A 16564-nucleotide genomic window follows, 5' to 3' on the forward strand; every position below is an offset into this window, starting at 1 on the left:
ATGTGCCGTGCTTCTTGGGAAGGCACACACACAGAGTTTTGGAAAGTCAAAATAAACCCATTGTATGGTTGAAAATAGTCCAGAACTCTGGTGATGGAGATTAATCTCTGCTGCAATGATTTTTCCCCATGGTTTTGTACTATCTAAAAATGGTGGAGAGCATCGCCATCCCCGTGTTGGGGATGGGAGGGCTGGGGTGCCAGAGCATCCCAGTGGGAAACTGTCCCGCTCCACACTGTGCAGCCCCAGCGATCTCCCAACACCACACAAAAGAAAACAGGGTGGGTGGTTTGTTTTTTTTTTAAATACCAAGAAGCCATTTGTTTGATTAAAGCAAATTATATTTGCATTCCACCCAGGAACATTTCAATACCCAACTCGGCGCGCGCGGGGCGCGGCTGCCGCTGCCCACCGTGCCCCATTGCTGCCGGCAGCGGCGACGTGCACGCACACGCACACCCACAGGCAGCTCGTGCTGGTGGATTTGCTCCCCGTGGGGTGTGGGGTGCTGCCTGGTTACCAGCACCAGCACCACGGCGCAGCCATCCCTCCTCCCGCTGCGCTGAGCTGGGGGCTCTAATCCCCGCAGACCGCGGGAGCTGAGCCGGAGCAGCAGCGGACGGGAGTTGCTCGCTTTGTGCTGACTTGGGTAAGCAAAACGTTATTTCCTTCATAGCCGTTCGCTTTTCCTGTCTGTTCTGTGCAGTGAAGCAGGTGGGATGCTGGCTAACCTGTTTGGTTTGGGTTTTTAAATCGATTTTTATCTTGTAACAGGAAAATGCTGGAGGACTTCCCTGCACAGGCTGTTAGTCTAGTATCCTCCAGCTCTCGTGCTATATTTAGCAATTTCATAGAAAGCTGCCTTCTGACGTTTTACTTCAAAGGTATTGTAAGGAATCTGAAACGTTTATAATGAAAATTGTGATTTTGTAAGTGTTCGTCAAGGACTGCTAAGTTAACACACTGCTTTTGAATCGACAGAGTGTTTAACCTGGGTTTGTTTCTAAGAGCAAGCTCATGTTTCCAATTTCTTGTTCTTTTGTCCCTGAACACAGAGGCTGGCCTGGCAGTTCATTCATTCACATGCAGATTGCTTGTTTTGGTGTTCTTTTTTAAACCAAAGCCCTTTGACTTTTTTTCTGTAAACTTCTTTCTAATTCTAAAGGCAAAACCATGAAAGCAGCATGTATCTTCCCCCTCCACATGTAACTTTGTCACAAGACTATTAATCATGTCTTACAACAATTTTGCTAATGCAGTATATCCATTCAGAAGCTGAGTGTCTGTCTGCAGATGGATTTGTTACTGTGAGATGTGAAAGCGGAACAAATTTCTTCAGAAAATATTTAAGCAAGGTCATAATAACATTCATTACATTCTAAGCAATGATGTGTCATTTGCTGGATCAAACAGAGTATAGCAGCAGTCACATTTATTGACTCAGTCTGTAGAAGGGCCCAAAGGTTAGACATTAATATTGAAACTATTTACTACCTTCAGCACATACTCAATCAGACTGGAGTCCTGTATATTGCTTAATTTGTTATGATGGGAAAGAGGGAAGCTAAACAAATTAAAGCAATGTTATGTACTTCATTTTAATCTCCAAAGGTCTTTACCTACATCAATTCCATTTTATTATGTAATCTTAACACACCGCTGTTCCTGCACTATCAAAAGGTAAACGGGCAAAAGGGCAAACACGGACCCTTCTCTAGATTAGGTGTTTAAAATGATGCATTTTTCAAGTGCATACTGGGTGCACTCTGTCCGTGCATCCCACTGCTGTGGCTGGCAGACATGCCCACCAATCCAGGGGTGATGCAGATGTGAACGGGGTGTCAGGATGGATCTGACAAAAATGTATGTCAGGAGCGTGATGGAAGCGCACAGACAGACACATCATATGGCAGGAGAACCTGCTCACCCAAGCACAGAGTCTGTTTGCCCAACTTTTGTTATGATGTTTTCTATTCCTGTGGAAAGTAAAGTTTCTTCAGCTAAGCGAGCAGATACGTTGAACCCCACGTACCCATATGCTGTGTACTAGCACTGAGAAAGGTCAGGGCATCGCTGAGCCAGTGCCTGAATAGATAACCAAAACCAGACAACAAATAAATCAAACGTTACCTTCTCACAAACTGCTGTGAGGTGCAACAAGTGGCTTAACTAGATTGAGAGAGAAAGTCAGAGGAGTTCCCGGAGCCTGCATCAGGAAAGTCACGGGTCTCATCAGCCCGTAATCGTGGCTGGACCGAGGCCCTTGCATCCTGCATCAAGCCCCTCTACAAACACTCTCTCGTGTATCAAAAGAGGAAAAAGTATTGAGAAGAACGTGACCCAGTAGGAGGAAGGAGGAAGGTGGGCAAGCATTCATCACCCCAGCACATATGCAGCTTTTCATTTTGGGCAATTCAAACATTTTGTTATTTTGCTCTCAAAATAGCAGCGTTTATCCCCCTTCCTCACAGGAAGGCGAGGGGAGGCAGGAGATGAGTTGCTCATGATGGCACAGGGAAACTGAGAAAGCAGGAAATCAAATACACGTGTAGGGAGTCAGAGCTATTCATCCAGCCTTCCCTGCAGCCAGCAGCAAAACCAACTGCCGTACGCAGAGAGTGGCAGAAGGAGGAACTATAAGATGAACAGATGATTCACAGGAGGCTAAAGAAAACACGGTACTACCTTCCTATGGAAGCAAAATCCTTTTTAAAAAAGAAACTTGAATTCACAAAGAATTAAACATGAAAATACTCAGGGAATCAAGCTTCAATGAGCAAATGTTGGGCAAATTTGACACGTGCTCCAATGGGCCAAATTCACAGAAGTGGGTGTCCGTGGCTCCACTGTCCCCTTCTGCTGGGGGGCACACAGCCACCTCTGCCTGGGGCTGCCAGCATGGTCCAGCCTCCCCAGGAGGGATCTCTGCTCCCCGCCACTCTCGGGCTGCCCCAAAGACCTTGTGCCAGCCGAGCTGCATGGGAACGGAGACTAAAATACCGTTTGTCCCTGGGGCCAGGCCGACCTACTTGGGTTTTGGGTTTGGTTTTTTTCTGTTTTTTTAGTTCGTATTCTTTGTTTGACAGTAGGCTTGGAAAGACCTCAGAGAGGTCATCTGAATTTTACCCATCATTCAACACCGTACTGGCATCATACATTTGGTATTTATTTAAAGTGGGTGAAACTCACCTTCCACCGGCAGCTGCATGTCTCTGCTGAAAGTTCTCTTTTTTTGACATTCCAGATCTGTAGAGATTTGGGATGGGTGGATGACTGCGAAAGAAAGCTTCATTTGGGGGCTCAAAATACCAGCAGAAATGTTTCTACTAACTCATGGGCATTTTTGTGAAGAACTTTTGATCTTCACAGATCCTAAACAGCAGCGTATGGCTGGTTTTGATAAGGAGCTGTATTTCTAGGAGTTACACATGCATCAGAAACCAGAAGGTAAATAAAGATCAGGTGTACCCTGGCCTTTGGTGATTTTATGGACTGAAGCCTTCAACTGTTTACAAGTGAGCCAATTTTGTTTTCAATAATGTTAAATTAACCTTTAAAAAATTGTGTCAAGGAGCTTAAAACCCTGAAACTGTGCTAATTAAGGAAATAAACTAGGTTCAGGAGGAATTCAGTATCTAACATGTCTGTCATGACACACGATCTTTCAGCTTTTTCTCTGCTTTAATACTTCTGCCTCTTCCAAACACTTATTTTTACACAAAAAAAAAAAAAAAAAGGGCTTTATCTTTCAAAGGCTCGGCTGTATCTCATAGGCTTTGGGGCAGGCGTTCCTGCTCTCAGGGAGTGCGATGCTCCACATACCAAGGGGCTGCTCCATGTGCTGAGCGTGCTGCCATCAGCACCCAAGCCCCTGCTGCCTGGGGATATTTTCAGCCCATTTCTTTTGTATCCCGATAGTGTAGACAAGCCACTTCTTTTTATTATTATTTTTTTCTAGCCTGAGGGCTTCTTTCTCACCTTCCAGTGTACTTCCAGTTCTGTAATGTTAGATCTGATCTTATTAATGGGGCTTAGATGTTTGTATAACATTTCACACCTCCCAGACCTTGTGCAAGCTCTAAGCTCTAAGCACCGTCCCGATGAGCTCCCCCTGGGCTGACAGTGTCACTTTCTGCATTACAGCGGGGCTGCCCAGCCCGCATCTAAAGAGCTTAGTGGGGGTGGGGGGGAGGTGGGGGACCTGGACCTGACCAAGGGCAAGCTGCCCGTGAGCGGCGGTGCATGTTTCGGACATGTGGATCAGCCAGGAGTCCCACAGCTGCATTTACCGACAAACCAGATGTCCTGCAGCTCTGTCCTCCAACACCGAGATGAGCTCAGCTGCCGCCCCGCAGAGCTGGGTGACTCCAGAAAGCTGAATTTTCTGGAAGCTGCTCTCGCCACCCCCTGCACGCTGGCACTGCTTGCTCCCCGTCTGCAGCACAGAGATGCACCAGCAGGGCAGGACACTAAAGGCTGGGCACCCCCTCGCCTCGCCGGCGCTCTCCCACCAGCCAGCACCCTGGCATTGCAGCCCTGCCAGAAAAAGGCAATGGGAAGGTTATGACTCAGAGCAAAAGCAATCTGTCAATTAACAAAAATTAAAGATGACAGCAGCACAAACTGCACAAGACAGATCAACAAAACGTTTTCTATCAATTCCCCTCCCTGCAGTCATGAGCTCTTTAAACTATTTATTATTTGAGCAACAAAGCAGCTCAACTATAATCCATCTCCATTGCTATTTGCACCTAACTTTTAATCCATTAAGTCATAGATGCTGTAGGTAAAATTAGCAACTTTTCAAGAAGGGTTTTTTTAACCACTAAATATGAAGCACAATATAAACATTTGTAATTGCCAACACGCGCTAAATGAGTATACTGACAAGAAAGTATTACCATATGGCCACCAGCTCCTACCCAGCTGATCTGGTATTATGCTGCACTGATGGCTGAAGCGGGACACACCGTCAAGGGCACGTGCAGCACAAACAGTTGTGAGTAGAAAAAGCAGCACAAAATTTCACATGCTTGAAAAGTCCGACTCCTCTGACCAAGCAAAAGCCATTCACGGGATCCTGAATCCAGCTAGCTCCTGGGTAGTCGTCTTCTTCATGCGAGCACCTGCCACATCAGTCACCACTCCTCTTCCTCTTCCTCACAGCGTGCCCTGCTTCCACTCTGGAGGAGATGGGTCGCAAGGAAGAGGACGACAGCAGCTCCTGGAAGAAACAGACGAGCAACATCCGAAAAACATTCATTTTCATGGAGGCCCTGGGATCGTAAGTACCGCAGCTGCTTCCCAGGCAGAGCCACCTCTAGACAGCGGCTCCCATCTGGCACTGGCCAATGTCCCAAGAACGCAGCTCCCTCCGAGACAAACCCCAGTCTCCAGGTGTGTGTGGGGGTGCCCCGTCACTGCTGCACGGTTGCTGCTGATGCTCTGATTCATGGCTTACGCCTGCCAAGCAGCACCGAAGCAGCAACTTCCCCACCAGCCCCAGGCTCCCGGTCAGCTCTGCCCTCTCCTCCTTTCCCACTAAGCCTGAACAGCAGCTTCATTAAGTTTTGGTCTTTTCCCACTGAGCACACTGGTCTGCTGCTGCCGCAAGGTCAAGCAAGGTCAAGGGATGGCTCAGAGAGAGGTATTGTAACAATAAGTCATATATTTAGCCTCTCAACTCTGACTCAGTTGAGGGATGAAACAAGAAAAAGGATGTTCAAGTTATACAATACTTCTCTGTAGGCTAACGGCTTAATTTGCCTATTCATGCGGATGAGATAAGGAAACATTTCCAAGGTGGTGAAGGAGGAATTGAATTACCTCCACCAGCAAGTTCTGTCACAGCCAGATTTTCTGTGACTTCAGAAACCACAACAAAGCTCCCAAAAAACAGCTACCCCAGAGCTCAGCAACATTTTAAATTATCATGTTCCTGGTCAGCCTCAGAAATCAGTTGAATTATCCAGCAGCCTTCTCTAAAGAAATGAGATTAGAAAAAGCTTTGTTCTCTCCTAGTCAACTTGTTGATTTATCATTTTTTAATAAGGGGTATAATTATTATAAACTGTTTGGGACAGATACATAGAACAGATGCCCCAGCATCTGATTTGTAGGTTGTTCATTTCCTACTATTACATTAATAGGAAAATTTAGCATTAGAAATTGGGATTTTTTCCACATGCACCACTTCAGCTAGCTGAAGAACATAAATGAAGATCCAGGACCTAAAACTACCTGGTAACTTACCATCGCCTTCCCCCAGCACCCACAGCTGTTGGATTAGGGACCTTAGCAAGGACGTCCCTGTCTATTCCCTGAATGCTCTCGGGAACTTAAAAGGCATTTCCATGAAACAGCCTTCAGACTTTATATCGATGAAAGGAGAAAAATGTGTGACACAAGGAAAAGCTCCCAACACCACCTGCTTTTTGGGCCAGAAGAGAGAAGACTATTACATATCATTTACAGAGCGATGTGAAGATTCTAATTAATTTGTTGGAATGCTTTCCCAAAAATCTATGGGGCTTTTTGTTGGTTTCAGCAGGGGGGTTCCTTGCTAGGAACCAGTCCTGGCACAGCCGAGTTCCCTGCAACCCCAGTGGTCTTGCACATTGTTTTGGCAGCACCCAAGGGCCCACAGGAGGAGGAGGAGCCCCCTGCGTCACCGCCGGCTGCCACTTGCTAACGAAGGCACCCGAGCAAAGCGCCGCATGCCAGATGGGTACAGCTCCGTGCTCAGCCCATCCTTCGCACAGCGTGCTGCATTCTTTGTGTAGGGGGTTACAGGAGACAGAGGGTTTCTGCCCTTGCGTATTGGGTTTGCTGCAATAGCTTCCCAACCAAGAAGGTGCTTTCTCCGCGCTCACCTTCCTCGCTCTGCCCTCCGGCTCCCTGCAGGGCTTTGCAGACTCAGTGGCAAGTTCCATTTAACTGCCATCAATTAATCTGTTGCTCATTTGATAAGGATTATTGAGGACTGACCTGGCAAAGTATGCACTGTCACTACCCCAGGACAAGTGTTCAGCTGCCCAAGACAAACCTTTAACAGGATTGTGAGCTTTAGACATGTTATAAATACCTGCTCATCGCTGCACTGGGCTGAACCCTTATCAGGAACGTACATGACACTCATTGTCACTTTGTCACTAATGGTACGAGCAGTGTCTGCAGAAAGGAAAACACAGCAGATGACGAATTAGAATATTAACTGAGGTTATCCAGTTGTTTTGCACTTTGGATATACAGAACATTGGCTGATATACCCAAACTGCAGTTTAACTGGGCTCTCCTCACTGCAGTTTGGCTATCTCAGTCCTCAGGGCGACGCTGACCAGGGAAAGTGAAGGACGGCTCTAAGCCGATGGGGACTCCGAGGAAACACAATTTGTATTAAGCAGGAATTTGTCCCTCTTAGAGTGGAGGCTGTTGAGACCTTTCCACGGGGGGGTTGCTAACCCCAGTGGGCAGCCGAGCTGCAGACCACCCCAGCACGAGGTGGCTATGGATACAGCCCCTCGGCTGGGCTCACGCTTCCCCCAGGAAAATCCGCCCCCGTCCCAATGGGTTCAAGCGCACAATTCCTGGAGCAGCAGCGAGCTGTGAGCCGCGGTACCGGACCTGCGGGGAGGACGGTTTGACTCGCCGGTCTTAAATGTCTTTTGCAACCTAAATGATTCTGTGACGGAGCCTCCTCCTGCACCCCCGAGGCACTGCCCTTGTTTATTGGGTTTGCTGCAATAGCATCCCTGAACGCTGAAACCACATTTGCCATCTGCCTGCCCCCCCCCGCCCCCGGGTGTGCCCTGGACTGGGCAGCACCAAAGCTCACCCACAGCCTGGCACAGGCCGGGGTAAAACTCTTGACTGAGGCAGTGCTGAAGGATGCGATTTCATTTCATTGCAGGGGTCTTTTTTGTCCACCGCCTCAACATAGCTTCATGATGAATTAAGCAATAATAATCTTTTCTCTACAAACAGAGAAAACTGTGGCTGGCTTTTTTTTTTTTCTACATATTGCATAATCTTGCATTGAATATCCTAAGTTCAGGGCTGCTGGAGATGCAGTTCTAGCTTTACAACCAGCATCCACTTAGAGTTAAATGAGTACCGTATTGTTCTTTCTTGCTATTTCCTCTTTCTCTCTGTGAGTATCCTTCCTATTCACAGCAGCAGCATATACTGAAGTACAACTTCTTCTGCTCTCTGCAGAGGTGCCTTTTCAGAAGTTTTCCTAGTGAAGCAAAGAAGCACTGGCAAGCTCTTTGCTCTGAAATGCATCAAGAAGTCTCCTCTCACAAGGGATAGCAGCTTGGAGAACGAAATAGCAGTGTTGAAAAAGTGAGTACGTAGACATTGTAACGTAAAGTAGAACAAATGTCCCTTCCTAAAACGTGTGGCTCTACAGTAAGAATAAGATAAAGAAATAAGTCTTTCTTTTTAAAAGAATATATAAAGATTACTGTGAATTAGTAGATTAGTAAAGTTTCTTCCATCATTCCTTGGCTGGGTTTGTAACCCCAACACAGCCGTGCTGCCCCAGATCTGTGGAAGGAAATAGATGAAGCAGAGCAGACGCAGGGGAAGGAGGGACAGAGCAAACGCTGTTGCAGTCCAAGAAACGCACCTGACGCAGAGCAGGCAGCTGTTAGAAACAAAGGGTCTGGTCCTCCGCTTTGGTGCCTGGTGCTCCAAAGGGAGTTTGCAGTCACATCAACGATCCTCTGCCACGCAGGGTGAGGGAGATCAGCCACAGAACAACCCAGTGAACTTTCACTGGCAATTAAAGCAAGAGGACTGTTGGATTCTCCACTTGAAAAGCCACCTTCGTCCTTGCCAGGTTTGTTTCTGACCCACATTTATCTTTGCAGAATAAAGCATGAAAACATCGTGACTTTAGAAGATATTTATGAGAGCACAACCCACTTCTACCTGGTCATGCAGCTGTAAGTATCAGCAGAGCCACTTCTTTGCAGGCCACAGAGGAAGGAGTGGCAGGACGAGGGCGATGCACTGCCTTTCTGCCCCTACACACAGGAGTCCCTCACACGTAAAAGTTGCACGCACAGGAGCGATTCAAGCACCCCTCACTCACCAGGCGAGAGCCGCGTGGTTTGAACTAACCTGGACACTTCTCATACTGCCTTGGCCCATGCTCATTTTAGCAGCAAGTTTCTAAACCAAGATGAGGATCTATTTATGCAAATTAATTCATCACAGTTTAGCAGGGCAGAGACAGAAGTATTTCTAATTAAAGCTGTGCCATGCAGGGTTTCTAGAAATGAAAATGGGCAACATGTCAGCTACAGAGAAAGCAGCTTGCTGCGGGCATCAGCTCTGAGCACCCGGCTGCTACTGCTAGCTTGCAAATTTAGCTAAAGGAAACAATCACATAAAAACATATATCCGTGGACCAGAGCCTGGAGGCAGAGCAGGATGCCTGCGGTCAGACCTGCCGGGAGGTGCCTCGTGCCCTTAACCAAATCCCCTGGGCTCACCAGTCCCGCTTACTGGCACCCTGAAATTGCACTCAAGAGCTTCCATCAGCCTCAGCCTCACAAAAACTGCTGCCCAAGGAACAGTTTTGCTAGAGGTGGAGTTGTAAAATGACCAGAAGGTTAGCTTGCTTAACACAAAAGTATGATTAGCTTTGTTTAAATTTTTTTTCTTTCTGAACTACCATTTCCATAGGGTATCCGGGGGAGAGCTGTTCGACCGAATTTTGGAACGAGGAGTTTACACTGAGAAAGATGCAAGTGTGGTGATCCACCAGGTCCTGACAGCAGTGAAGTACCTCCATGAAAACGGAATAGTTCACCGTGACCTGAAGGTGGGACCTCTCGGGGAGCTGGCGTGACTGCAGGCTTTGCCTGCTCTGCCCCACGACTTTCTGTTGTTCCTTTCCATTTTTCTACCATAAATTTCAACCTCTGACCGCTCTGCATTCACAGCCTGAAAACCTTCTTTACCTTACTCCTGAAGAGAACTCCAAAATCATGATCACGGATTTTGGCTTGTCTAAAATGGAACAGAACGGCATCATGTCCACTGCCTGTGGGACTCCGGGATACGTTGGTAAGGACCAGGAGTGGGCTCGTGCCAGTGGACTGTCTGGAAAAAAGGTTGCGCACATACAGTGCATTGCCTAGAAGAAAGGAAAAGAATATATAATTACATTAACAACATGTTACCCACAGATGCACTGCATGGCCCACGTAAAAGACTGCATTACAAATGAGGGTAGAGACTGAAAAATCTCAGAATGTTTAAAAGTACAAAGAAAAAGATAACTTTCAAAGCCATATATTTCAGTGTTAGTCATGCATTTATCAAACAATTACGGAAATAATTTTAACACAATAGGATTTTGCTTCACGTCCACCAGACTGCATTGGCTTCACCCACAGCTTACTGGTTAAAACCTCAGGATGCAGGCAGAAATTGTCCGTTGTTCTTTCTATTCAATGGCACAAAATAGATACAAAAAGCACAGACCAATCCAACTGGTAAATAGGGCTCTTACTGGCTGTTTCTTTGCACTGGCACCTCAGAGGCTGAGTGTACAAGAAGCTACTGCTTTTCCCACTATTGGATAATTTATTATTGCTCAGAATTTTCATTTGGTTTTGCTGTTCTGCAGCTCCTGAAGTCCTTGCCCAGAAACCATACAGCAAAGCCGTAGACTGCTGGTCCATCGGGGTCATCACCTACATCCTGTGAGTAAGAGCAAGCAGCATCCCAATTATTTTTCCATGAGCTTCCCAACTCCTTCATCGCTTCATACACCTCTGCAGAGCAGTGGTGCAAGTGGAGGTGATACCAGACCTCCCATTTTGCTGCGGAAATACAGCAGCGCTCTATTCTGCCTTTGCACAGATTCACTAGACTATAGAAATGAAAGGGATGTGGGGAATCAAGTACTGGAGCAGAGATGAAAGGAATCACATCTCCTCCATTATGTGCCTCATCCTATGCTTTGGATTTTTTTTCAGTTGCCTACAAATATCATTCAGTCTCCCTCGATACTTTTTGTTTCATTTCCTCCCACACCACGCAGCTATGTACCAGCTGTGGCTTTGTCCTTTCGCTGCTGTAGTTAAGTTTTTAACTCTTTTCTGCAGCTTTACCGATATGCTTAGCTGTGAGGACAGATGGATGGATAGAGCAGCCACCTCTGTTGCTCACTCACTCGTGCTGCCCGCGCGTGCCCAGCGTGGCCGTGCAGATGCGGGCAGCAGTGCTGAAGCACCGCTGCTTTCTGCTCTTCCAGGCTGTGCGGGTATCCTCCTTTCTACGAAGAGACCGAATCCAAACTGTTTGAAAAGATTAAGGAAGGCTACTATGAGTTCGAGTCTCCGTTTTGGGATGATATCTCCGAGTCAGGTAAAGCTCCATCAGGTAAAGCCCTGCGCTCCCCCCACAAGCTGCCACCCAGAGCCCAGTGACCTGTGGGCACGAGCCTGCACCAGCCCCCACACACCCCGGACACCCCCCGAACGCCCTTCGCTTGCTTCGGCAGGGATGGGAAAGGATGAATCACTGAACTGAGTCACCCACACAGCAGCAACCCCCCCAGCCATGGGAATCGGTTGCAGAGGCTCCTGGCACTGCGGTAGTGGGGGGATGACACCAAAGCCAGGCTGCACTGGCAGAGCTTGGGGTACTTTGCAACCTGCCTGTAATGCAGCATCCTCGGCTGAAGCCTCTCTTAAACATAACCCAGTTTTTCAGAAATGATAAGTGACCTCAGAGTGGGCTTAGGTTTCCCTTAGAATTAGAGGAACTCCAGGGCGGGTAACCTTATTTTTCTGGGGTTTTTTCTCTTCCCCTTTGCTTGTCTTCCCATCAAATCACACTTTCTTGCAGCAACGCAGCGAGCCGTGTCAGCCACCACTGCACACTTCCACCAGACTAATCTGCTTGTGGAGCTCGCCTGCACCGAGTTTACTGAAGCCAGCATCTTAGCAGCGTATTTTGAACATCAATCTTTTGTACATACAAACAAAACTAGCAGGAGGTTTGTTAGGACTTATTAACAAACACCACAACCCTCCTTTCAAAAAAAGAAAACAAGATTTTTTTAAAAAGGAGGGATGTAGGTGCTCTTTAAAGCAACTTCTACATCTGCTCAGTTTGCAGTGTCTTATGGGTTTTAGAGTTACTCTTTAGCTGAATAATTCATCTCAAATTCACATAATCTAAGCGTGAAGTTTGGTACATCCCTGGCTAACATTTTTTCATCTGGAGCCCTTCACTACAAAAATCTCCCTTTAATGGAGTGATGAAGCTGTACCAACACCTCCTTCCCAGGGCTGACCCTTGCGATGTTTATGCACTAGCGTTTGCCCCGTCTGTTAGGATCGCACCTCGGAACACGGACGAAATAACCTTTTCTCTCTGCTTCTCCTCCCCTCCCACACAGCCAAGGATTTCATCAGACACTTACTGGAGAAAAACCCAAACAAGAGGTTTACCTGTGAAGAAGCCCTGCGGCACCCATGGTGAGGGGACCGGGGCCCCGGCAGTAGCTGGTGGCCTCGGGGATTTACCAGCCTCCGCATCGGGCTCCGTGTCCTCGGTGGTAGCTGCGAACAGGGGTGTCTCCCCAGCCCCCCTTATTAACGTCACCACCTGCCCCCGCGTGGCCCTGGGTGTTCCTTTTTTGTGTGCAAAGAAAGAAAATGATGAATAATTAAAGATGCAATTTGTGCATATTTGCCTCCATAAACAGAGGCAAAGAAGAAATCCCATCCCAAGCTTTTCCAAGCTTTGAAGTGTGTGTTTGTGTTACATTTTGTTGCTGTTTTTCCTTTGGGTTTAATTATTGCTGATTGAACGTACAAAGCAGTTAGTTGCCTCCAGAATGCGGAATGCCTTACAAATGCCATCTGCCTACGAGCCCATTTTCTTCTCTCCCCATCTGCAGGATTAATGGAAATACAGCCCTTCACCGTGACATATACCCATCTGTCAGCGCTCAGATTCAGAAAAACTTTGCAAAGAGCAAATGGAGGGTAAGTCGTTTGCTGGTGGGAGCCTAGAGCCACTTCACTAACAAACGCCAGTTGCTGCCACCTAGCAATAAGCAAGGCTTCAGCCCTGTGGGTAAGCACCCAAAAGCTGAGATCCTCCAAAGGCTGCCTGAAAATTGTGTGTGGTTCCTCTTTATACTATGTTTGGACCAATATTCCCTGCTGCAACACATACTGGTAGGTTCGCCACAAACATTGCGCTGGAGTGGCCTCACCAAGAAAGTAATGGGGAGGGGGAAAGAAATAATTGCCTTTATACTGAGGGAGTGAAATTGATGCTCCATCAGCAGGTCTTTCAGGGAGCTTAACCCAGCTTTTCCTCCTTTCAGCCTCAAAGATAAGTTGGTACTTCATTTATATCAAGAATTTTAGTCAGAATTTAGGTGGAGAGAAAAATGCCATTAAGAAGCACGTGTACAATAGCATTTTAAATATGTTCAAAATTCAGCTCTAGTCTCCATTTCACACTGTGGGGTAATTTACAGCTGTTCCCCCGATTTCCTCATGTAGAAGTGGTTGTAATCTTCAAAAGCATCAGCAGTTTGCACTCAGTGGAAACTACGATGTTTACGCCAGGAACAAGCACATCCCACTTCCCACATATTGTGCAAACAGACAGTGCGTGCTAACCGGGACAGTACTGTCCCCCCCTCCCCACACACAGCCATTGCCCTCAGGGGGCCAGTCTGCTGGCCCGCAGCACCCACCCAGCCTGGCATCCCCCAGTGCTCACTGTGGGCTTTTTGTCTTCTTCCCCAGCAAGCCTTCAACGCCGCGGCCGTCGTGCACCACATGAGAAAGCTCCACATGAACGGTCATGCGGCGGCTGAAAACAGCCCCCCGGTTATACAAGTCTCAGAGGCGTCCAGACCCGACACAGCCATGGTGGCCACCCAGCCAGAAGCACCAAATGAAGACAAGGATGCATCGCTCCCCCTAGTCCCCACGCAGGGCTGCCCGAACCCTCCCACGCAGCTGGAGCAAGACACAGGAATGACAGAGACGAAGCTGCAAAGCCACTCGGAGAACGGAGCACTGCCCGCGGGCAGCCACCTGGTCCTGCCGGATAACTATAGCCCACCCACCAGAACTTCTTGTGGCTGCAGTCCAGCCTGCATGGGGCACGAGAAAACAAAGACCTCCTTCTGCTCCGAGACTGTGCTGCTTAAAAAATCTGCAAAATCCCAGTAGGTATCCCAGTCATTAGCCATAACTTCCAATGAGGTGTACGGGAATAACCATCTCGGGAAGGAGTTCCTTGGCACATAAGTTGCCAGCCCAGGTGGAAGTAGAAAGGAGGGAGGAATAAGGACAGAAGCAGATGCTTTGGCTGGCCGGGTAGCAGTGCCCAGCCAAGCGTCTTCCATGCTCGTACCAGCATCAGGTGAGGCACATCGCGCAGGCAGCGTGGCAAAGCTTCAGGGAGCTGAGGCAGCAGGCTCCGCTGCCACGCTCCGGTGGCTCCAGCCCATTTTCTTTCCAGAAACTGAAACTGCCGGTGGTTAAAGCTGCTGATGCCAATTTTTCAGCTGGTGCCAAGCGACTGGACCCTGCCTTTGCTGCAGTGTTGACTCGCACCCAGCTAAGCTTTGCTTTCAGCAGCTGATGCTCTTTGTATTAAAAACACAATTTCAGTTCACCTGCAGAATGATTGTAAATATTGCTGTTTCTCTTTTTTCTTTTCTTTTCCGATTCTTCCATTTCAAAGCAGTCATTTCAAATCAGAAGTTATTGTTCCAATGAAAACCAGTAAACACTCTTCTCACTGTGGCACTGGGCAAACTGGAGTCTGTTTGATCATGTGATAAGGAGGCAGCCACTGGGCTCCCCACATCGCCAGCGGTAAGTGATCTGCAACCCAATCACCAGCTGCTTTTAATTAATACCATTATGGCATAAAAAAGGGAAAGGCAGAAACAGCAAAGTGATTGTACATGAAATAAATTGACTTACAGGCTTTTTGCAACAGAAAAAGCCTTAACTAAAACATCTTTTAAGGAAGAAATCATCTTTCAGCCTCCATTAAGGCCAGCCCAGTGATTCTGAATTTGACTTCTACATTTACAACAGGGTTGCCCCAGGAATGTGTGCGGGGAAGCCAAGCATGGACCTGTCATATCGAACCCTACTATTACTCAAAGCTACTCACTGGGAATCACACTGGAATGAAACAGCTCCATCAGCTGGTATTGGGGCTTTTCAGCTGGGTCTCAGCTATGGGCATGAGCAAAGGGCTGACAACAGGTTGCTGGCCCGCGGCTGAGCGCAGGCGGGACATCGCTGCAGCCCGAGGGGCTGTGCCCTTTCCCAGGTTGGGTCCAGGCAGGTCAGCTGAAGGTGCTTTGTCACCAGAGTAGAGCATGGAGGGGTTCGTTTTGTAGCTGAGCAGAGCACACTCAAAATCCTGTTTGACTACAGCTTGGATTAATTCCGGACTAGCTAAATTGTTATCATTTGTACCACATGATATATGAGCGGTAAGAAGCATTGCTATTAGATCCTGCAATAAAGAATGTTCCTCAAAGGTGAGCATATGCTAGCACAGCTCTCCACAAAAGCTCCATAAAGTGAGCTACCTGTCATATTTTATGGCACTGCCTACTGATGAGATTGTAGGAACGGGACTGTAATATACAAAGGATTACTAGAAGAGACAAATGCAAGTAAAATCTACTATAGGCTCCAAAAAGATCCATTCCAATGATCAGACATGTAACAACCCTTTATAACTAGGGCACACAAAGAGATCTAAGCTGTCCCTAACACCCATGCTACTGCTTATTAACAGAGCACGTTCTGAAGGCAGCAGTCTAGTGAAACAAGTTCAATCCTCAACAGAATTTCTCTCTCTTGCAGAAACAGAAGGGCTGTTTTACTCTTTTCTGCACTTCAAAGCCAGACATCAGCAGTGCAAGCAAGAAAGGAGGCTGTGTCCTGCCAGGAGCAGGCAGGCAGCAGCGTCTCAGAAAGCAGCAACCGACTGGTTCCAAGCAGCACGTTAGTCCCAGGAATCCATCCATGCAGTGACCTTGGAGTGTTTCTGGATCGTTAAAGCTGGGAGAAGGCAACGCAAAGTCTGAGGCTACTGCTAGCATATTCAGTGTATATTATCCATACATTGCTCAGTGCTATAAGCTTTTGTTTCTGTACACTGTTTAGTTGTCCAATGCATAAGAAGTGCACTGCACAATGTAAATCCTATAAACCAAAGCCATGTAGAGTTTTACTCAGTGGCAGGTCAATTATTTTTACAGTCTTCACCCTATTCACTCCCTGGGTTTTGGTTACTCTCAGGCTTCGGCACTCTGGAGTTCAGCATCCACCAGCTGCCCGGGCTGTGCAGTTCTCATTTCAGCTACAAGAGGAGAGACAACCTGCTAGCAACCTCCATATGTCTGATAATAATCACAGCAAGGTCTAAGTTTCCTGCTTCCAAGTCTGTAATTGCACAATAAATACTTGCTTAATAAAGCTGACTTTTGTTTTGTAAAGTGCCTCTTGGTTATTCACAGAAATTTGATGTGGAAATG

The 16564-nt window shown here is 47.4% G+C and overlaps 1 protein-coding gene across 2 annotated transcripts; it reads left to right on the forward strand.

The window, feature by feature from the left end:
- Window positions 1-463: 463 nt before the first annotated feature.
- CAMK1G (calcium/calmodulin dependent protein kinase IG) lies at window positions 464-16525 on the forward strand. 2 transcript variants are annotated; one of them, XM_037410647.1, is made up of 13 exons: window positions 464-649; window positions 5167-5284; window positions 8215-8343; window positions 8874-8948; window positions 9694-9832; window positions 9954-10077; window positions 10643-10718; window positions 11273-11385; window positions 12425-12503; window positions 12929-13016; window positions 13794-14221; window positions 14743-14876; window positions 15891-16525. In XM_037410647.1, exons 2-12 carry the CDS (start codon window positions 5193-5195, stop codon window positions 14837-14839), a joined length of 1440 nt encoding a protein of 479 aa, XP_037266544.1. In that variant the 5' UTR covers window positions 464-649; window positions 5167-5192; the 3' UTR covers window positions 14840-14876; window positions 15891-16525. The 2 variants fall into 2 exon arrangements, with proteins under 2 accessions (XP_037266544.1, XP_037266545.1); XM_037410648.1 differs by having other exon boundaries at window positions 14746-14876.
- The last annotated feature ends 39 nt before the right edge of the window (window positions 16526-16564 follow it).

Source organism: Falco rusticolus, chromosome 17 (assembly GCF_015220075.1).
Source record: "Falco rusticolus isolate bFalRus1 chromosome 17, bFalRus1.pri, whole genome shotgun sequence".
Classification (NCBI taxonomy): domain Eukaryota; kingdom Metazoa; phylum Chordata; class Aves; order Falconiformes; family Falconidae; genus Falco; species Falco rusticolus.

What these genes read in the sequence shown, in the direction of transcription:
- CAMK1G (XM_037410647.1), top strand. Translation starts at nt 5,193, where the DNA reads ATGGGTCGCAAGGAAGAGGACGACAGCAGCTCCTGGAAGAAACAGACG. An exon ending in TTCTACCTGGTCATGCAGCT is followed by an intron (nt 8,949 to 9,693) that starts GTAAGTATCAGC and finishes CCATTTCCATAG; the next exon opens with GGTATCCGGGGGAGAGCTGT. An exon ending in TGGGACTCCGGGATACGTTG is followed by an intron (nt 10,078 to 10,642) that starts GTAAGGACCAGG and finishes GCTGTTCTGCAG; the next exon opens with CTCCTGAAGTCCTTGCCCAG.